General features: G+C 39.9%; 1 protein-coding gene across 5 annotated transcripts in view; it reads left to right on the forward strand.

The window, feature by feature from the left end:
- Atad1 (ATPase family AAA domain containing 1) overlaps nucleotides 1-22,835 on the forward strand; it is a 57,347-nt gene that overhangs the window by 12,145 nt on the left and 22,367 nt on the right. The window contains exons 1-5 of one of the 5 annotated variants that reach the window (XM_051200101.1): nucleotides 8,036-8,117; nucleotides 10,392-10,485; nucleotides 13,181-13,355; nucleotides 20,476-20,574; nucleotides 22,093-22,213. In XM_051200101.1, the coding sequence (XP_051056058.1) occupies nucleotides 13,194-13,355; nucleotides 20,476-20,574; nucleotides 22,093-22,213 (382 nt within the window). In that variant the 5' untranslated portion in view covers nucleotides 8,036-8,117; nucleotides 10,392-10,485; nucleotides 13,181-13,193. Of the gene's footprint in view, nucleotides 1-8,025; nucleotides 8,118-8,148; nucleotides 8,397-10,391; nucleotides 10,486-13,180; nucleotides 13,356-20,475; nucleotides 20,575-22,092; nucleotides 22,214-22,835 lie in introns of those variants that run through there. The other 4 variants (XM_051200103.1, XM_051200102.1, XM_051200104.1 and 1 more) reach the window with 4 other exon arrangements.

Here is a 22,835-nt window from a genome sequence, read left to right on the forward strand (position 1 = left end):
CTCTTGCCTCTTTCTCCTCTTGCTTCTCTCCTTCCTCTTGTCTGTCTGCCTCTCCCAAGTCCCCACTCCAACATGGCCCTTCACTCTTTCACCGTCCCCTCCCCCAGTAACTGCATTAACTCTGTTGCATGCAGAGTGCTTGCTTAGTGGCACGCCTTGGCAGGGCCCACTGAAAAGTGCCCACTATTGCCCTTTCTTCTATTTATCCTTTCACTTCCTTCCAAAGAGATTTTACTGCAAATTTTACCATGAAAACTATCAAAAGGGTGGTTTGGTTTGGTGGTTTAATCCCCCCCCCATGTGTAGATTAAATTGTAGTACAGCCTGGCTTCAAAGTTTTCCAATTCATGACAACCTTCACGTCTCAGATGCTCAAGTTGCTGGCATTGCAGGCTGAGCCACCACATCCAGCTTGCTTTGATTTCCTTTATCCTAGCTGGTTTACTGACAGATTGGCCTTTGGAGACTCTAGTGATAGAGATTCCGTTAGAAATACATCTAAAGTTTTCATCCACTGGGACCTACTTTCTCAAACTATGGTTAAAGTTGTCCGAGAACCATTTCTGTGTGATTACTGACAGGCTGGTTTACACAGAACTATTTTTTTTTTTTATAGTTCTGGAGTCTAAGAAAAGCAAGCATAAGGAGTTGACACGTTCTGTGTCTGATGAGGACACTTTTCCTGTCTGTCAGATAGATGTCTTCTCAATGTACCGCCACATGACAGGAATATCAGGCATTTACTAAAATTGCAGGTTCCTGAGCTAAAGTTTGGAACTGTTGGACTTTCTATGGCTGAGAGGCAAAAATTCTAATTTAGCCAAGTTGTTCAGGGGAATCTACACACATTAAAACCTGAGAACACCTCACCTAAGATATTCTCTGTTCCAGCCCAGTGCCCTGAGTGCTGATCTTTATTGCATAGCAAACTAATCTCTCCCATCTATTGACAACAAGCACAACCAAAACCAGAACTTTCGGCAGCACTGGGAGAGACACTGCAGCAACTGTTTCAAGAGACAATGGCACAACAAACGCAGAAGCAAACTACACTTCCTAAATTAATTGCGTAGATGGATCTTTTCTCTTTATTTTCTTTCTTTCTTTTTTCGGTTTTTCGAGACAGGGTTTCTCTGTGTTGCTTTGGAGCCTGTCCTGGCACTCACTCTGTAGACCAGGCTGGCCTCGAACTCGGAGATCCACCTACCTCTGCCTCCCAAGTGCTGGGATGAAAAGCGTGCTCCACCAACGCCTGGCTAATGGTTCTTTTTCTTAAGAGGGAGGGTGAGGGAGACAACTTGGTTGGCAAAGTGTCTGTCACATAAATATAAGGTCCAGAGTTTGGATGCCCAGCGCCCATGTAAAAAGTCAGGCACAGGCCATCCAGAACCTGCAGGTTCCCACCAAGGCCATTTCCAACTTCTCTGCCTAGTCAGGCCCTATACCTGCTATACCATGATACACAAGGCGGAGTCCTCCCAGTCCTCTTTTCCTTTGCATGTACCTTCCCCGGCTCCCAGATCTAGTCCAGGGCCCGCATTCAGTGCCCTGACCTACTCAGAGTGGCCCCTCTGGCATTACCCCTAAACTCCAGTCTTAGACCAGAATACCCATCCTTAACTGTCACCTAACCCAGGGTCCACCAGTTTCAGCCACCTGGGATCAAAGGTGTGAGCTCTGTTTCTCTTTTAGACTGGTTAAATCTCATGTAGGCCAGTGTGGCCTTGATCTTCCTGCTTTCACCTCCCAAGTGCTAGGATTAAAGGTGAGGGCCACCATTGCTTAGCTTCTATGGCTAACTAGTGTGGCTAGCTCTGCATTCTGCTCTTCAGGCAAGCATTATTTGTTACAGCACAAACAAAATATCACCATTAATGACACCAATTCTTCAATCAAAAAACATAGGCTAGCTAAATGGGTCAAGAAGCAAAATCCAGGCTGGAGAAATGCCTCAGTGGTTAAGAGCACTGGCTGCCCATCTAAAGGTCCTGAGTTCAATTGCCGGCAACCATGTGGTGGCTCCAACCATCTGTAAGGGGATCTGATGCCCTCTTCTGGCATAAAGGCAAACATGCAGATAGAGCACTCATGCATTAAAAAAAAAAAATAAAATAAAAAAGAAAGCAAAATCCATCTATGTGTTGTCTACACGAAACTCAGCTTTAAAGATAGGCACCACTTTAAGATTACAGGATGGTAAAGAGTACTGCAAAGGGACCAGGAAGCAAACAGGAATTGCCATCCTATATAATAAAACGAACTTCAAATTAAAACTAGTCAGATGAGACAAAGGACAGTTCATTATAATAGAGGGGACAGTTGTGCTAAGCATATATGCACCAAACTCTGGTGCACCCAATTTCATAAGTGTACTATTAGAATTAAAGATTCAGATAAACACCATCCCTCTAATAGAAGAGACACTATTGATCAAAGGGACTCTTATAGAGAGGGTTAGTCCATGATCACCATGGCAGGATACAGGCAAGCATGGTGCAGAAGCAGTAGCCAAGAGGCACACGCTGACCCACAGGCAGCAAATACAGAGAGACTGGACCTGGCATGGGCTTTTTTTTTTGGGGGGGGGGCAGGGTTTCTCTGTGTAGCTTTGTGGACCAGGCTGGCCTTGAACTCATAGACATCCACCTGCCTCTGCCTCCTAAGTGCTGGGATTAAAGATGTGTGCAGCCACCACCACCATCTGGTTGGGTTTTTAAACTGAAAAGCCTACCCTCAGTGACATTCTTCTAACAAGGCCACACCTCCTAGTCCTTCCCTGGTGACCAAGCATTCAAACAGATGAGCCTGCAGGGACTTTTCTCATTCAAAACACCTAGTAGGTGATTTCAAAGCCCAACTTTCTCCAATCAACAGATCATGTGGACAAAAAATAGAAACATCAGAATTAAATGATATCATATATCAAACAGACTTAACAGTTATCTATAGAACATTTTCCCAAACACCAAGAATATACATTCTACTCTGAAGCCCATAGAAACCACTCTAAAACAGACTGCATCTTGGGGTACAAAACAAGTCTTTTCAGATTCAGAAAGACATCAATTTATTTCATATAAGGATAATGGAGAACACTGTAATAAAACTTCAAATCAACAGCAAACAAATTTCTATTAAGTTCACAAACTCGGGGAGATTAAACAGTTCTGAATGGTGAGTGGGTCAAAGAAGAAATGAAGAAAGGAATAAAAATCTTCTTGGAAATCAATGAAAATGAAAATACAACATAATTTCTGGGACACATGCCTTTAATCCCAGCACTTGGGAGGCAAAGGTAGGTGGATCTTTCACTTTGAGTGAGTTTCAGGACAGCCAGGGCTACACAGAGAAACTTAAAAAAAAAAAAAAGTCAAATGATAGGCTGAGGTCTAAACAGAGTTCTCAAAAAAAAAGAAAGAAGAAAAGTGGCTAAGAAATATTTCAAACTGTCCATATCTCTAGCAATTAGCAAAATGCACACTAAAACAACCTTGAGATTTCATCTTACTCCAGCCAGAATGTCAAAGATCAACAAAACAATTAACAACAAATTGTAGAGAGGATATGAGGAAAAGGGAATCCTCATTTATTATTAGTGATATTGCAAACTGGTCCAGCCACTCTAGAAATAAATGTGGAGGATCCTCAAAAAGTTAAAAATAAATCTACCATATGATCAATTTATAACCACCTCTTGGCATACACCCAACAGTCTTGACATCCAGTCCCACAGATACTTGCTCAACTGTGTTCATTGTAATAGATAGGAAATGGAAACAACCTAAATGGCCTTCAACTGATGTATGGATAAATGTGGTACAAACACACTAAGGAATACTATTCAGCTGTAAGAAAAAGAAAATCTGCAGGTAAGAACATATTGAATGAAGTAACTCAGTTTCAGGTAAATGTCTGATGGTCTTCTCATCTGTGGCTCCTAACTACAAATTTTCAGGTGTGAGTATATAACCTGAAGTAACTGCAGAAGCCAGTGAAGTAAAAAGAACCATGGGAGGGATGGGCTTTAAGTAGGGAAGGAGGTCAATACAGAAAGAAAGAGGAAGATAAAATAACAGCAAGCACATCTGAAAGAGCCACATAAAATCATCTATTTTTTAAATCTAAAATTATATTTAATACATGTCTCTCTCTCTACATATATGTATATACATATATGCATATATAGTATATGCATATATATGTACACACACACAAAGTTTAAATAAAAAATTCCTTCACCCAAACCCATAGAATATCCAACAAAAATCCCAATACCAGGGAAGAAGCCTCCAGACTCCTAAAACATTATAGGATGTTCTGTTACCCTTTGTTGCCTCCTAGAGGTTGAAAATTAAATTCCTATTGCTGAAGACACCATGTACCCCAGACATTCAGAGGATCCAGGCTGGAACTGAACTGGAAGTCTCTTCTCTGAGGACTAGCTTTCATGATACCAGAAAGTGTTATGCAAACTTCCAAGGTAGAGAAAGAAACAACAAATAGTCGTACCCAGCTGTGATGCCTATGAACTACAAAAATTACTAGCATGCATGATCACCCTGAGGGTATACACAGTAGTGACATTCATATCTTGGTGGCAACCAATCAAGATTAATTGGACTTAAGGCCCCTATCAACAAGAAGGAAATCATGCCTGGAACTGGAAACCTAGCAAATTATCCAGGGCTGGTGAGTTCAGGGGTCCTGGAAGAGAACCTACAAGGCCTTTTCTAAACCAGCATAATACCTAACTCATTCTAAACATTAATACTTATTCCCACAAATAAGTGTAATTCCAACCCCCAGGAAAGAAAATTCTCTTTGTAGCAGATGGAGAACATTTCAGAAAACTACAACCCATCAAAGTGCAGAGAACAAGTGATTATGTACTACCTGGCCCCAACTGATACATCTACAACATAACTTCTGGACCTAACAGTCAGAGAATATTGAAGAAGAAGAGACAGAAAGACTGTAAGAGCCAGAGGAACAGGATCTGTGCTGTGAGATATTTCCCCCCCTAGAAATGACAGGGATGCTACATCCACGAATTCTCAACAACATGGCTGCCTAAACAAGGCCAAAACAAGGATGACAGCAATAGACATGCCAACATGGAAGGGGAAAAGCTCACAGGGGCCCCAATCCTTGGAAAAAAAAAAAAAAAAACTACAGACAACTAAGGAATGCTGAGAAAGGGAGAAATAGCCTTCTCCAGTAATCCCAGCACTTGGGAGGCAGAGGCAGGCTGATCTCTGAGAGTTCGAGGTTGGCCTGGGCTACAGATCAAGTTCCAGGGCAGCCTCCAAAGCAATACAGATAAACTCTGTCTCGAAAAACAAAACAACAAAAGTAGCCTTCTCTAGGAAGGAGCCCCACCAATTGGTTATCCAGTACCAAATGGTCAGCCCTGAAATATATGCTAACATGGTATAAACTGAACAGGTTGTATACACACATGTAAACATCAACAGTTGAAGAAAAAGAGGCTAAGGCAGAAAGCCATGGGAGGAGCTGAAGGGAGGCTAGGGAAGGGGGGGGTGTGATGTGATTATATTTTAATTCAAAAAGTAAACTATTTAAGAAAAAAGTCAGGCCTAGTGATCTATGTGTGCCTTTAATTCTAATGCTGGAGAAGTATAGTCAGGGTTTATAGGCATTTCTGGCTAGCTAGCCTATTGAACTCCATGTTCCAAGTACAGTAAGAGACCCTAGCTCAAACAAGCAAGCAAGCAAGCAAACAAAAAAAGATAAAATGTAATAGAAGACACCCACTATCAACTTCTGACCTTCATATATAAATGCATACACATGCTTGCATACACACATAAAAATAACATAAAAAAGGAAAGCCCAGAACCTCCTTGATTAATATTATACAGTATGCATTCCTTATTGCACACCTATTGTAGACCAGATGTTGTATTTTGTATTCCCATAGATTATATAGAGATATCCAGAGATGAAAAGTTATGTATTCACTCCATCCTATTCTGCAAGACCTAGTTGATATATGGACTTCCAGGGGGAGGAACATGTGTGATTTGTAAAAAGCCTGTGATTTGATGTCTTAAGGCCTAAATGCAAGACACTTCCTTATGATTTGTTAAATGACATCAGGTCCAGCAGACCCAGGGAAAGGAAATAAGCATCAACATATATTTTGATCATGTATACTGTCATATGAGCCCCAATCTCTCCCCATGCTTGAACCAGAAGCATTATGTCATATTTCTACTTAATAACTTACCACCTTCCCTGTTGTTGTCGTGTATGTAGTCAGAGATCTAACTATCTGAGGGAAGGTACCCATGATAGTGAGAGTTAATACTGTCAACTTGGCAAGATCTAGAATCACGGGAGACAAGCCTCTGCGCACACTTGTGAGAGATTCTCTTGAATATGTTAATTGACAGACTATCTTAATACAGAAGTGCAGATATTGGCCTAAATATAAGGAAGTCCTGGGGATTTACTTCCAGCTTGCTTGCTAATGTCGATGTGAGTTCATCTACTCTGCTTGTGCAACTGCCACTGTTAATATTGCTGCCTCTGGCATCTTTCACTAATAGCAGATCCAGATCCTTCCAATGGACTAAAGACTAGTTAGTGGTGGCTCTCCAGGAATACTTAAAGCTTTTGGTGTCAGGTTGGGACTGGACTGCTAAGGTATCCAGCCTTGAGGAATGTGCAGCTATCAGGACAGCCACACAGACTGTATTGTGTCAACCAATCTAAAACAAACAAACATCCAAACAAAAACCATAAACAACCCTCTTTTGATATCTATGCATTCCATCTATCCTGTTCTTTTAAAGAAACCAATGCAGTCTGTCCACTCCCCAAGACAGGGCTTCTTTATATAGTCCTGGCTGTCCTGGAACTCTCTTTAGACCAGTCTGGCCTGGAACTCAAGGGATTCTCCTGCTCTGACTCCCTAGTGCTGGAAATAAAGGTGTGTACCATTATTGCCCTGCTCCCAACACAGCCCTTTAACAGGTAACTTCTCAGGCTCTGACAGCACTGCAGGCCTGTGTCTCCCCACAGCTATTGGTAAGACTGTTTGCTAACTTAGTAAGTTTCTGCAGATGGAGGCAGGGTGTTGCTACGCAGCCCAAGGTTTTACAAAGCATGCCTCCTTCCTTAGGCACCTAGTGTTGGAAAAACAGGCATGGGACACCAAGCCCAGCTTGGCTGCAGAATTCCTTAGCCATAAAAGAAAATCCTTTCAGCAGAGCGACACGACCTGCCTCCTCCAGGAACATAAGTCTGTCTTATTATTCCTTCGTCTGAAGTGATGTTCCTTTTATTATTATTATTATTATTATTATTATTATTATTATTATTATTATTATTATTTAGGGCAGTATCTACTGTTTCATTTCTCGGTAGTGTATGCAGTCAGAAGGGGTTGGTTTTCAGATTATCGTTCCTTGGGGCCTTGGTATCACGTCCATCCCTTTGCAAGAGGAAGGGGTAAAAGAAAAGTCATCAGCATGCAAAACCTGTCACCAGATGCCCTATTCTGACCCAACTGCCAGACCTCCCTGGTCCGCCTGGTTGCTCATGCGTTCAGCGGATTCTCAGGCGCCACCTCCAGGTGTCAGTACAGAGATCGGGGAGGAGGGTGAGCTCACCCTAGAAACCGAAAGGCAGATGGTGAGGCCATGCGCGTCAGCGCAGCAGCATGGGGACTTGCAGAGGGTAGTGGAAGTTATCAAACCAGGGAAGCGCCTCTCTCTCTCTGCTCTCTGTAAAAGACTCCCGTGTCGGGGTTGCACACAGCTCCAGAGCAGCGCAGGGATTTCATGCGTCAAGCGCAGGGATTTCATGTGTCTCTGAAGCTGAACTCAGAGCCTTTGGGGGGGCGTCAAGTACATCCTATCCACCTATGTGAACGAACGGGCACAGCAGACACTAAGATACAAGATGGGAAAAGTAGAACACCGGCCGCTGCGTCGTCACGCCTGGAGCTTGTGCTGCAGCGCTCGGGTACGAACCGCGCATGCTCCGCGTGGAGGGGGCGGGGCTCCGGCCGGAAGCGTTCTCTCCCAGGCGGCATTTCTTTCCTGTGCGAGGCCGGCTAGGGCTCCTATCGCCTCTAGTCCTGCCTCTGGGTGAGTAGCGGGTTCCCGCGGGGCCGGGCCAGGTGCGTCCCCCGTCCCTCCGGGTCTCCGAGGGCCTGGCGCTCACCTGGGGAGCCCAGCCCGACAGTCACCTGCCCCTCTGCCGTCACACGTGAGCGCCGGCCCGGCCCAGCCGCATCCAGCGGATTAACCTCCAAGGGCGTCCGGGGCCTCTCCTTGGCGCCCGGCCCGGCCCGGCGCGAGCCCTCAGGTCTGGGCGCTGGCGGGAGACTGGGGCCGCACGCAAGGACACCTCCCGTAGGCGGCCCGGTCGCTGGGGGATTGGGCGCTCAGGGCGACCTCACGACCAGGCTAGTGGGAAGGCGGCTGGAAGGAGCGGGTCCGCTCGTGCCGGTCCTGCTCCGCCCTCTTTGTGCAAAGGCGGAGGAGGTGTTTCTTCAGGGTTGGCCATGCTTTTCTCACAGAAGATGCTGATGTTAATACTGACCTGTCCTCTACGCAGAGCCTGGCAGTCGTTCATTGTCGCAGGCTACGTCTGAAGGGCCTTGATAGAGACAGGACTAGGACTTTGAGTTGCAAGACCATTCGTAGACCACTGCAGTGACTTAGAAAGGAAATGTTGCAGTATAATCAACGGTAGTAAGTTACTCAAAAGATACGGTATCCACACTGAAACTAGGAGCTTAAAATGAAACGATTTAAAATGGTATTTGTCTAAAGATAATAATGAATCATACCGGCTTTGTGGCGTTTCTTGGCTGTAGATAGCAATGTGTATATTTTGCTAAAAATTGGTGATTATGCAACATGTAAATGCATTCTCTGTGTTTGCAGCTTTTATTGTACACGCTTTTTGTAATGATAAGGAACTGTAGTAGTCTTATTTTGTAGATGAATCAATGCCATGTGAATGAGAGAATGGTGTACCAGTCTCATCTACTGTATTAAACATTCCCACTTACTGTCTACCATCAGGATGTTTCAGTTTCGTTTCAGGATTCTTAAGTCACTTAAGAAGGTAGACACTCAGTAGTTCTGAATCTGCCTTGAATCACCATTAATATTGGAATAGCAAGAATTGTCTCTTTCTGTTTTTTAATAGGGTTAAAAATTGTTACTGTATTGATGACTTTAAGGAAGTGTCTGTCCCTTTGGAAACAGCCCATAGCCCTGATTTACCTTTGTAATTCAGTGACTGCCCAGTAGATGGCAATTTCAACACACCAACTTAAACTTTTTTTTTTTTTTTAAGGCAGGGATGTTTTGTGTAGTAGGTTAATCTTGACTCTCTACAGCCCAGGTTAGCCTTGAACTTTAAATCTTCCTTATACTCTGAGTACTGAGATTCCCAGGCTTTTGCCACTGCATCCAGCTCTGACTAAAACTTTTAAAAAACAAAAACTTTATTGGAATGTCATGACTTTTCACAGATTAAGTTAACAAGGCCTTTACCCCACTTACAGGATTATTATCAACTATGTTTGCAGCTTTATTGGGATAAAGACAAAGGAAGTCAAATTTTCATGTCCTTTGAGAAGCTGACTTATGTATCCTATTTTTGAAATCCATGCTAATGGATAATATTATGGATACTAATCCATACTGTGATTGCTACATGAGGCAGTTATAATTTGGTGGCTAAGTTTCATTTTTCTTTAGTAATTAATATAACTGGACAGTATTTTTGAGTAATTTTATATTAGCCATTGTTATATATCAAATATAGTAGGCACTTTTTTGTAGATGTTTGGTAAGTTCTTATTGAATGAACTATTTAGCACCCTGGGCTAAAGTTTCTTTATCCGAAATGAGGGCTTTCAGTTGCTTGTTTAAATAATTATTGTGATATGAATGGCTCCTAACAAAAGTGTGAACACTTGAGTTGGAAATGCTTTAGAAATCTGACAGTGGATGGCTGAAAGAATTGGGAGGTTTTCTCTACTTCACAGCTATAAACAAATACTAGAGCTATTCCAGAAAAAGCCAATGAGAAGCATTTCAACTTAGCAGTAGTAAGAAAAGTGCTAACCGAGCACTTGGAAGGCAGAGGCAGGTGGATCTCTGATTTTGAGGCCAGCCTGGTCTGGTTCCAGGATAGGCTCCAAAGCAATACAGAGAAATCCTGTCTCAAAAAGAAAACAAAAACAAACAAAAGTGTTAGAGCTAGAAGAAACATGGATATATGGATATTAGTCTTTGCAGTACCCACTTGGCACCTACCACTGAGCAGTCTAGATCTGGTTTGTTTATTTCTAAATGAGTTAATATGTATGTGTATTTTTTTTTCTTCTCCCCTTCCCCCAGCACTTGCCAAGGCTTAATGACATTGTTGGACACTGATATCCTATCTCCTAAAATGTGATAGTCACATCTTTCCTGCTAAGCTTATTTTGTGAAGGTACTGCCTTTGACATTGGAGTGAATTCCTGTTGTAAACCTGATTGTTGTAGTTGCTCAGAGATGTACCATGTTTAAAAGTAGTCTTATCACCTCCCTTTCCCCTGTTCATGATTGTGTTCTTTTGTTTGTTATTGGCCTTTTTTTTTTTCTTTTCTTTTTCGAGACAAGGGTTTTTTCTGTAATAGCTCTGGCCATCCTGGAACTTGATTTGTAGACCAGGTTGGCCTCAGACTCACAAAGATTGACATGTCTCTCCCTCTCAGACACTCCACACTGCCCGGCTGTGATGGGTCTTTTCATGTTAACACATTGCTTGTTGAGATAGGATCTCACTGTAACCCAAGCTGTCCTGCAACTCAGACAGCTTGGGCTGTCTGTGTACTCCAGACATGCCCTTACTCCTGGCAGTCTGTCTTAGCCTTACAAGTGCAGGGAATACATGCATGAGCCATGTCCAGATCTCCTCTGGTTTTCATGTCACATGTAGTTAGTCCATTGTCCTTTCTTGTTCCCCTTTACCCTTCCCTTCAGACTAGTGGTTCTCAACCTTCCTGATACTGTGATTCTTTAATGCAGTTTATGTTGTGGTGACCATAAAATTACTTTGTGGCTACTTCATAACTGATTTTGCTAATGTTATGAATTGTAATGTAAATATCTGCTATGTAGGTTGTCTGATATGTAGCCTCCAAAGGGGTCTCTACCCAAGGTTGAGACCTTTTCCTTTCCTCTCATTGTCCCCTTTGTGCTTTCATTTCCTTTATTTATGCATGTATATATTTAAGTGTGTGTGTGTGTGTGTGTGTGTGTGTGTGTGTGTGTGTGTGTGTGTGTTTCTGAGACAGGGTTTCTCTGTGTAACAGCTCTGGCTGTCATGGAACTCAACCACTATCATCACTGGCCCAAAATTTAAATTTAGATTTCTGGGAGAACATGCAATAATAGTCTTAATGATCTTGCTTATTTACTTACCATAATGATCTCCAGTTTTCATTAACTTTCCTAAAAATCTGATAATTTCTTCTTTCTAGCTCACTAAAATCCCTTTATGTACCACACTTTATCCTTTTATCTGTTGATGGACATCAAGGCTAGTTGTATATCTTGGCTATTGTGAGTAGTTTAGCAAAAAGCATTATTGTGCAAGTAATTCCTGGTATGCTTATAATTCTTTGGGTATGTGGTATAGTTAGTCTTCATACTGGTTTCTGTGGTGGTTGCAGCAACATTTATACCCACTAGTATTGTAGAGCTAAGATTCCTGCTTTCCCACATCCTCACTAGCATTTGTTTTATTGATGTTAGCCATTCTGATTGAGGCACGATGGGATATCAAGGCAGTTTCAATTTGCATTTCCCTGGTGGCTAAAAGTGTTGAACAGTCTCAAATATTTATTGTCCATTTGTATTCATTCCTTTGATAACTGCCTATTTAACTCGTTAAACTATCATTTAGTAATTGGATGTTATGTGTATGTTTTTAAGTTTTGAAATGCTTTATATATTCTGAGTATTAATCTCTTGCCAGATGTGTAGTTTGCTGTAGTCAGACTTTCTTGTCCGCCAGGTCAAATAACTACATCGAGGTTTTATTATGATAGTTCAGCCTTTAGCTTAGACTTGTCCCACTAGCTCTTACAACTTAAATTAATCTGTTTCTATAAATCTACCTTCTGTTACGTGGTTTTTTACATCTCCTTAATTCTGTATGTCAGATTCCCTCTGCTTCTTTTTTTCCTGCTCCTCCAGTGCTCTCTCCTGGAAGTCATGTTTGTTTCTCTTGCCTAGCTATTGGCTATTTATCTTTTTAACACACCAATTACAACAATACACCTTCACAGTGTACAGTCACCCAACAACAGTTTGTGATTTTTTTTCCCCCAGCAAATAGTGTAAGCTAAAGACCAAACCTAGGATTTTGCACTTGGCTAGGTTAAATCCCCAGATGGTTCAAAATTTTTATAAGTTCTCTAGCTTCATATTTACTTTGTTGTTGGAAGAAAAGGATGGTTCAAGGAATTTAATGGCACTTATTAATTAAGAAACTGCATATTTCTGTCTGTGATGTGAGTTTAAGGCCAGCCTGGTCTGCAGATCTAGTTCTAGGATAACTGAGGATATACAAAAATCTCTTATCTCAAATAACAAAAAACAAAAACAAGAAAATTGCATACTTAAATTTGAGCTGGTTTTTAAAAACTTGAAATGGAAGGATGTGAGACAAATGAGTCAGTTTTTAGTTAGGTTTCAGTCTTAAAGACACTATTTGGTATTTGTTATACAGAATAGTGTTCATCCTATAACTAAACCTGAATCTAACCTACTTCAGTTTCTAAGGGAAGCCTTTAGTGTGTTTGTTTACTTAACATTTAAGAATCTCAGTGGGAAAGTGGTAATCTCCTCATTTGGAAAGCAGAGTTAGCTGGATCTCTGAGCTCCAGGACAGCCAGAGCTACACAGAGAAATCCTGTCTCAAAAAACAAAAACATCAAAAAAAAAAAAAAAAAAAAAAAAAGACAAAAAAACAAAAACAAAACAGAAAAAGAAAGAAAAGATGGTTCTTCTTTAAATGAGATGCTTAAACGATAAGCGATGTTTTATTTTGACCAGAAGTTTCTTTATCTACTTTCTTTCCCAGTTTTAGCAAGTACTCTTATTTCCTAGTGACTTTTTTTTCTCTCTCTCTTTTTAAGGTTAACAGTCAAGATGGTCCATGCTGAAGCTTTTTCTCGCCCATTGAGTCGGAACGAAGTTGTTGGTTTAATTTTCCGTTTAACAATATTTGGTGCAGTAACATATTTCACTATCAAATGGATGGTAGATGCAATTGACCCAACCAGAAAGCAGAAAGTAGAAGCTCAGAAACAGGTATGATTGCAGGGCATAAAGATCATGTCTCCAATGCTAGCAGATAACTTTTTTACCCAAGCTAAGATTATAAATACAAAACTCATATGGAAATTCATTGATACATCATTTCAATATCAACCCTAAAAGTTTTTTTTTACTCTGTAAATAAACATCAGAAGAAAAATGATGAGCGAAAATATAGGGTCTTTTTTGTTGTTCTTGTTTTGTTTTTGTCGACATTGCTTTGTTGTTTTTCCTTCTCTTATTATTGAAAATAGATTTTTTTTTCTCACAGAATATATTCTAATTGAGTTTCACCTCTCTACTCCTCCCATTTTCTCTCCACTTCCTCTCCTATCTGGATCCAGAAAACAAACAGGCTTCTAAGGGATAATGATAAAATACAATAATATAACACAAAAACTCACACGTCGAAATTGGACAAAACAAACTAGATGACACAAGAGTCAGAGATCTACTTGTTCATACACTCAGGAGTCCCATAAAAAACACTAAACTCAGGACTTGGTCTCTGAGTTCAGGAGTTGTGATGGAGATGTTTTAGAGCAGCAGTTCTCAATCTGTGGGGTTAGGGTTGAATGACCCTTTCACAGGGTTTGCATATCAGATGTCCTGCATATCCGATACTTACATTACAATTCATAACAAGAGCACAATTACAGTTGTGCAATAGCAAGGAAAATAACTTTATGGTTGGGGGTCACCACCACATGAGGAACTGTATTAAAGCGTCAACAGCATTTAGAGGGCTTGTCTCCTTGGTATCCTCCATCTCCTCTAGCTCCTAAGTGCTTTCTGTCTTCCACAGCATTTCTTGAACACTGACGGGAGGGATTTTATGGAGACATCCCATTAGGGCTGAGTATTTCAAGGTCTCTCACTCTGCTTAATGTTTGGCTGTGGAGTTCCCATCTGGTATAGGAGGAAAGCAGCCTGTTAGTAGTCATTTTACTGATAGATGTTTGTTTGTTTAAATAACAGTAGTGTTTTGTTTTTACCCTGGTCCCTGGGCTATCTAAGTCTCATGTTCTTGGTCACTCAAGCCTCAAGCAGTGTTGGGTATGGGTTCTGTCTTGTGGAATGGGCCTTAAGTCAAATCAGATACAGGTCAGTTACTCAAACAACCTTTGTGCCACCATTGCCATAGCTTTAGGGCCCAGCATATCTTGCACACAGGGTACCATTGTAGATCAGGCATTATGGCTGGGTTGGTGTTTATGTTCCTCATTTGGTAGCATGCTTAGTACCTTCCTGTACCAGAGATGCTAGAATCTAGAGGTGATCAGGCTCTATCACTAGCCTGATCTCTCCATGTTCAGTGAGTCAGTCATGTAAGTGTTATCTTCAGCAGTGGAGCCTTTTTGTCAGTTTGTAGAAAACAATCTGTAGTCTTGGCAACAGACTACAGGGATTCCCATGGGATCCCTTTGGCTAACTACTTCATTAGATGTAACCAAATCCTGGCATTGGAAGCTTAATTTGTAACAAGATGTTTAGTTGGAGCTTTGTCTTCCCCATTATTTGGCAATTTTATTTAGATCACCTTCTATACTAGTTTTTACTAGTATCCCTCAAATGGCTATTAATTTTCCCTGTATTTCTTCCCTCCCCTCTTCACCTCCTCTTGATCCTCCCAGCCCCGATACTCCAAAATCTATCCATTACTTTCTAGCCGATATTCCCCTTTTTAGGGATATCTATCTGTTCCACCATTCCTTTATTCTATACCTAACTGTAGTTCTATGGATTGTAGCTTGTTATCATTGACTTAAGAGCTAATGTCCATATATAAGTTAATATATCATATTTATCTTTCTGGGTTGGGGATATCTTACTTAGGATGATTTTTTTTTAGCTCTACCCATTTGCCTGAAAATTGCATGATTCCCCTTCCTCCCTCCCTCCCTCTCTCCTTCCTTCCCTCCCTCTCTCCTTCCTTCCCTCCCTCTCTCCTTCCTTCCCTCCCTCTCTCTCCCTCTCTCCCTCCCTTCCTATCCTTCCTTCCCTTTTTAAATGGCTGAGTAGTAATCCTTTGTGTAAATGTACTACATTTTCTTCATCCATTCTTCTGTTGAAGGATATCTAAGTTGTTTGCAGTTTCTGGCTATTATGAATACAGCAGCAGTGAACATGGTTGAGCAACTGTCCCTGCGGGAAGATGGAGCATCCTTTGGATGTATGCCCAAGAAGGGCATATCTGGGTTTTGAGATAGATTGATTTCCCTTTTCCTGAGAAACTATTGCACGGATTCCCATAGTGACTGTGAAAGTTTGTACTCTAATCAGCAATAGAGGAGTGTTCCCTTTTTTCCATGTTATTGCCAGTATGAGGTTACCCCTTGTTTTATTGATCTTAATATTTTTGGTTTTCATTTCCTTGAACATTTAAGTGTTTCCTCTTTTGGGAGTTCTGTTTAGGTCTGTACCCCACTTTTTAAATTGGATTATTTATTCTCTATTTATTTTTTTGTTTTTTCGAGACAGGTTTTCTCTCTGATTGTCCTGGAACTCACTTTGTAAACCAGACTGGCAGGAACTCAGAGAGCCAGCTGCCTCTTGAGTGCTGGGATTAAAGGTGTGTGCCACCACCACCTAGCAATTTCTTTCCTTTTTTAAAAAACATTTATTTATTATGTTTAGTGTTCTGTCTGCATGTTTGCCTACATGCCAGAAGAGGCACCAGATCTCATTATAGATGGTTGTGAGCCACCATGTGGTTGCTGGGAATTGAACTCAGTACCTCTGCAAGAGCAGTTAATGCTCTGAGCCATCACTCTGCTATAGCTTGGTTCTTTTTTTTTTTTTTTTTTTTTTTTTTTTTTTTTTCCCTCTCTGGCTTGTTTGTTTGATAGTAGGCTTTTTCTTTTTCTTTGTTTATTTTTTTGTTTTGTTTGTTTTCCGAGACATGGTTTCACTATGTAGCCCTGACTGTCCTGGAACTTGCTATGTAGACTAGGTGGCCTTAAACTCAGAGATCTTCCTGCCTCTTCCTCCCAAATTGCTGGCATTAAAGGCTGGTGACACTATGCCCAGATGTTTCTTAAATTCTTTATACATTTAGCTATTAGTCTATTGGATGTAGTTGATAAAACCCTTTTCCCATTCTATAGGCTGCTGCATTGTCTGAATGATGGTGTCCTTTGCAATGCAGAAGTCTTCTATCAGGTTCAAGGTTCAGCATATCTTTTTTTTTTTTTAAGTTATTTATTATGTAGAGTGTTCTGTCTGCATGTATCCCTGTAGACCAGAAGAGGGCAGCACCAGATCTCATCATAGATGGTTGTGGCAATCTTTTAGTTGCTGGTAATTGAACTCAGGATTTCTGGAAAACCAGCTAGTGTTCTTAATCAATAGCCATCTCTCTGGCCCCATGTATCTGGTTTTATATTGAGGTCTTTAATCCATCTAGAGTTGAGTTTTGTGCAGGGTGATAAATACAAATTTGTTTGCATTCTTCTACATTTAGACATTGTTTGACCAGCACCATTGGTGAAAGATGCTGTCTTTTTTCTATTGCGTATTTCTAGTTTCTTTACAAAAAATCAGGTATCCATAGATAGGTATGTGGATTTATGTCTGGGTCTTCAGTTTGATTCCATTTATCAGTGTGTCTGTTTTCGTGCCAGTACTGTGCTGGTTTTAATACTATAGCTCTGAAGTCCAATTTGAGGTGGGGGTGGTGATACTTCAGCAGTTCTTTCATTGTTCAGGATATTTCCAGCCATCCTGTTTTTGTGTGTTTTCATATGGAGCTGGAAATTGTTCTTTTAGTATCTGTGGAGAATTGTATTGGAATTTTGATGGGGATTGCATTAAATCTGCAATTATTTTTGGAGGATGGTCATTTTTATTGGAGATCTTTTTATCTTCTTCAGTGTCTTAAAGTTTTTAATCATACACGTCTTTAACTTGCTTGGTTAGAGCTACCTAAGATGAAAATACAGTTGTTGTTTTATATATATATATATTTCCTTATTAGAACATTTTTATCAGGAACATGATAGAAATAATCTAGATGAAAAATCTTTAGCAGAGCAAACACAAATAATTATTTTTGGCAACAGTATACATTTTATTTTGTATGATGTTTAAATTTGTAAACACTGATAAACTGTTAGTCTTAATATTTGGTAGACCACCCAGAATTCTTAGGCATTAGCTTAAAAATGTTACTGGTAATAAGTTGATTTGACGACCATTTTTGTTTTTCTTTTTTGTTGTTTTTTCAAGACAGGGTTTATCTGTGTAGCTTTGGAGTCTATCTGGAACTTGATCTGTAGACCTGGCTGGTCTCGAACTCATAAGAGATCCTCTTGCCTCTGTGTTCCAAGTGCTGGGATTAAAGGCTTTTGCCATCACCACCCAGCAACCATTTTTTTTTAAAAACTGGGTTGATACCTAGTTCTTTATGAGGTTGATTTCTGTAAAATCTAAAAGTTTTAAGATGTTTATACTCATGACTTCTTATTTATTTTGTGAGTTGTGACTCTGGTTCATTTAATGAACATTTATATTAAAGGAGATGGCATTTGCTTTTTCAAATGCTATAGACAGACATGGGAAACATACATAAACAAATAGCTATTTTTGCATATTCTACATCATTCTTAATAAAAAGTAAAAACCACAGTTTCATAAATACAGTAAATATGTCTCTGAAAAAAGTTTGAACATTTATAAATTTGCTGCCTGAATTTGATTATAAAATATTTGGCAAGAAGTCTAGTTTGTATTATTACCCTATTTCCATTGTTTTAACACTCTGAGAAATTTGATCAATATAGGGTTCTTTTGTTTTGGGCTTGCCTACAACAGAAATTTTTTATTCTCACAGTTTTAATTTTTTTATTCTTTGCTTTTTTGAAGCAGGGTTTCTCTGTGGCTTTGGGGGCTGTCCTGGAACTCGCTCTTGTAAATCAGTCTGGTCACAGAGATCTGCCTGCCTCTGCCTCCCGAGTGCTGGGACTGAAGGTATGGGCCACCAGTGCCTGGCTCTCACAGTTTTTAATACTTGAAGTTTGAAATTAAAGAGCCAGCATAGGTGAGCTCTTGTGAGGACCTTCTTCTGGGTACAATATAGGGGTGGTTTTGTTTGAATTATTCAAGATGTGTAGCACTGGTTGGCCTGGAACTCACTGTGTAAATCATGCTGGCCTTCCTTCCAAATGCTGAGATTTAAAACTGGGCTTCTATGTTGCCATTTAAAAGAAACTAATTTGATTTTGTTCCTGAATGTAACAGTGTAACTCTTTCCCCATCCCTCACACCTCTTCTTCCCTCAGGCGCCCTTAAATCATGGAAAGCAGTTTAATTCTTTGGTTAGGATTTAGGAAAAAAATTTTCTTATCATTTTAGTGTTTTTTAGTAACAGGGCTTTTCATTTCATTGTATTTTTTTTTTAAGATTTATTTTTATTTGTGTAAGTAAGATTATTTGTTTATCACACGAATATAGGTGCCTGTGGCAGATTCCTTTAAACTGGAGTCAATAGACAGTTAGCTACAAGTGTGGGTGCTGAGTACCATCTTAAGTTCACTGGATGAGCAGTAGGCATTGTTGATGGCTCAGCCATCTCTCCAGTTCCATAGCTTTTAAATAAAGATTTGTCCTTTTTTCTTTTCTGTGAACTCCTGAAATACTCATGTAGAAGATACTATATGGATGGATTATTATAATCAAGATTTAATTGAAAACTATACATATTATATATATATATATATTGTGCTAAATAAGTGCTATGTGAAGTGTCATGTTTTCATTGTACACATGGTATGAAAGAAGATAAAAGCATAAAGCAAAAAAAACTCGTCCCTGGTAATATCAGTTGTAGTAGTAAGTAGTTCATGTTAGTTGCTTGATGAGCAGTGAAGACATACTGACTTAGAGAAATGATCACCAGTGATTGAGGTGATTTGAGTATGACTTCATGAGAAACGTTGGTCACAAGAATAGGAAAGGAAAAGGTTAATTAGGAAGAATAGGAAAGGAAAAGGTTAAATAGAAAGAACATGAACCGAGTCATAAGGCAGGTAAGAATGACATGACCAGAGAAGAAATTCTAAGTAGTCTAGTTAGTTTGGAAAGGAGATTTTATGTAGTTGACTGTAGTGGGACCTATAGAGGAAGGTAAGGACTGCTTTATAAAATCAGGGACATAGTTCTGCTTTTTTTCTTTATTCCCTTTCTTTTTTGGTGAATGGATTGAGGCTCTAAGCAAAAGCCAGAGCATTTGAGAAGCCCATCACTAACTGAAAGGTAGCTATGCATTTTGCTTCTAATATCACAGTGAAAAACATGATGGGATTTGCTTGAGCTGTGGTTTTCCTGTGTTCCCTTCCTACTTTTCTTCCCTATATTCCTGGCTAGCTCTAGAAATAACACTATTAACCAATTAAAGACATGTATAGGTAATAGTAAACCATTAACTGTGTTAAATATATTAATTGTTGGATAATGTACAATGCAGTATTTTTAGGATGATTCACTTTACAGTGGTATGTAAGAAGGATTGGAAGTAGGACAGGCTAGAAATAAGAACTTATTTTTTGTTTTTTCAAGACAGGATTTCTCTGTATTGCTTTGGAGCCTGTCTTGCAACTCAATCTGTAGACCAGGCTGGCCTTGAACTCAAGGGATCTGCCTGCTGGGTGTGCGCCACCAACACCCTGGGCTTTTTATGTTGACAGCTTACCTGTGACTATTAACCATAATCTCTCTCTCTCTCTCTCTCTCTCTCTCTCTCTCTCTCTCTCTCTGTCTGTCTCTCTCTCTCCCCCCTTTTGAGACTGGTGTCATGTAGCCCAGGATGACCTCAAACTTGCTTGGTAGCAGAGCCCTTCTGCCTCAGCCACAATATTACAGACATTACTGTGCCCAGTTCTCACTCAGTCCTCAGCCTCCTAAGTTCTGAGTCTTCCTACCACCATGCATGCTCAGCTTTCATTTCTCAAAGCTGGTTAAATTTTCTTGATTTTGGCAGAGTGACCCCTCATTTTTTTTTTTAACCCAAAATTCACAAGGGGCCTATGGTATCCCTTGAAAAGTATTATGCCTTCTGTTTTGAAGTGTCAGTATCTAAATAAACCTAAAATCAAAGGTTTTTTCTTCTTCTTTCTAGGCAGAAAAACTGATGAAGCAAATTGGTGTGAAGAATGTAAAGCTTTCAGAGTATGAAATGAGTATTGCTGCTCATCTAGTAGACCCTCTGAATATGCATGTATGTATTTTTATTCTTACTTGACTTTGACTTTTGCTTTTTGGCTTAGCAGTATGAGTCAAAGATCTGGAAGACCATGTTTAATTTCAGTGGGTCTCTAACAGGTGTCAAGAGTGACTTGGCATGTTGCATGCACACATGTGATTCATTGCATGAATTAGACTCAAGACAGGACAGCAATAGAAAAAAGGAATAGAACAGAGCCCAGAGAAAGCCAGGCACACTTTTCAGAGAGGGCTTCCCATTATTGTATCAAGCTATGATTACATGTGCCATGTCACCACCAGAAAAATCACTGGAGACATAATTCAGTGTTTTCACTGGGGCCTGTTCATGTAGACTCCTTTTCCATATGTGTATCAAAATTCTGTATTCCAACAAGGAAAAAAAGTAGTATTCTCCATAAACCATATTGTTAATGCAGTTTGGGGGCAGTGAGCTGTTTTTAATCAAGGAATGATAGGAAATTTCCCCAAATCTGTTTGCTGATAGTAGGCAAGGATCAGCCTGCTAAAGATATTGTCAAGCCTGCTACGTTGCAGTGGCTAAGTGAAACGTGTGTCGTATATGAAACTTCTTTAATCTTTGCCCTTGCTAGATCCAAAGCATATGGGTCTGGCTGAGTCTAGCTAGCCAGCTTTTTCCCAGAAGCCTCTGCGTCCTAACTGCTAGGATTATAGGTGGCTTCTATGCCCACCTGCCTCTATTGGATTTTAGGGATCTGAACTCCTGTTTTCATGCTTATATGGCAAGAATTTTTTTTCCTGTCATCTTCTCCAGCTTAGTAGTTGTACTTTTCTGGGTTCTTTTGTTTGTTTTTGCTTTTTTGTGTTTGATTTTGAAGACAGGATTTCTCTGTGTAGCCTTGGCTGTCCTGGAACTCTCTCTATAGACCAGGCTGGCCTCGAACTCACAGAGATCCTCCTGCCTCTGCTTCCCAAGTGCTGGAGTTAAAGGTATTCACCACCAAGGCCCAGCTAAAACTTGTACTTTTCTTGAATAAAAGTTGCAAGTTCTATTTGGTGGGTATACATCTTATTTCTATAATTTCTATTGTGTTTTACAATGGATGTAATTACATTCATAGTGAATTCTTCTCTAGCAGCCAGTGACAAGTTTTTTTGTGCAAATATATATATTTTTTTGTGTGTTTCATTTTCATGAGTGGAATGAGTTTACCCTATTCAATCCTTACAGACTTTGTATGTGTGTGGTTTTTGTTTTCTTGTTGCTGGTATTGAACCTTGCAACTGGGCCTTGTATGCTAGGCAAGATCTCTTCTGAACAATGCTCCCAGCCTTTGGTGTTTTATTTTTGTTTTGTTTTGTTTTCAGTAATTAAGCAATTGTTAAATTCTTTTTTTTCTTCAGTGTCATGGAGTTTATTAATTTAGTTAGCCCCATGAAAGGTTTTATTTACATGTAATTATCAAATTGTAAAATAGTTTGCCTTTGGGAGGGTGTTTGTATTCCCATGTGTACAAGTTGTGAAATTCATGTTGACTTTAACTTTTGCCAGGTTACTTGGAGTGATATAGCAGGTTTAGATGATGTCATTACAGACCTGAAAGACACAGTCATCTTACCTATCAAAAAGAAGCACTTGTTTGAGAATTCCAGGCTTCTTCAGCCTCCAAAAGGTATGAGTAGTGTATGTATTTGCCTAAGCATTAAGAGGCTAGAAAACTGAAAACTTTTGCCTTTAGGGACTTTTTTCCATGAGATGAGATTCTTAGTAGAATGCTGAGATGTAGTGAATTGTTTTATAACGAATTTTAAAATATTCACTCATTCTTCTACTTCTAAAATTTTGGTGAATTCTACTTCTTACAATATAACTGTATAATCCCTTTATTTGAAATGCTTGTCTACTACATGTAAGTAAATTGAAATTTGGGAAATTAAGTCTAAAAATACTCCAGAAATCACAATTTTTTTGGTTTTGTGTTCAAGCAAAACCAGCATTTTTTGTTGTTTTTTTGAGACAGGGTTTCTCTGTATTGTTTTGTAGTCTGTCCTGGAACTTGCTCTGTAGACCAGGCTGGCCTTTAACTCACAAAGATCCGCCTGCCTCTGCCTCCCTCCCTAGTGCTGGCATACGCCACCAACGCCCAGATTAAAGCCAGCATTTTATTGGTTCACAGTTCTAGTGATTTTATTTTTTAGATGATAGTGCTTCTTAAAATATTTTCAAGAATGAGCTGGAAATATTGGACTTTATATTGACATTAAGTACTGCTCTGAAGCACCTTCTTCATTTGT

This window comes from Phodopus roborovskii, unplaced genomic scaffold, assembly GCF_943737965.1.
Source record: "Phodopus roborovskii unplaced genomic scaffold, PHOROB, whole genome shotgun sequence".
Lineage (NCBI taxonomy): Eukaryota > Metazoa > Chordata > Mammalia > Rodentia > Cricetidae > Phodopus > Phodopus roborovskii.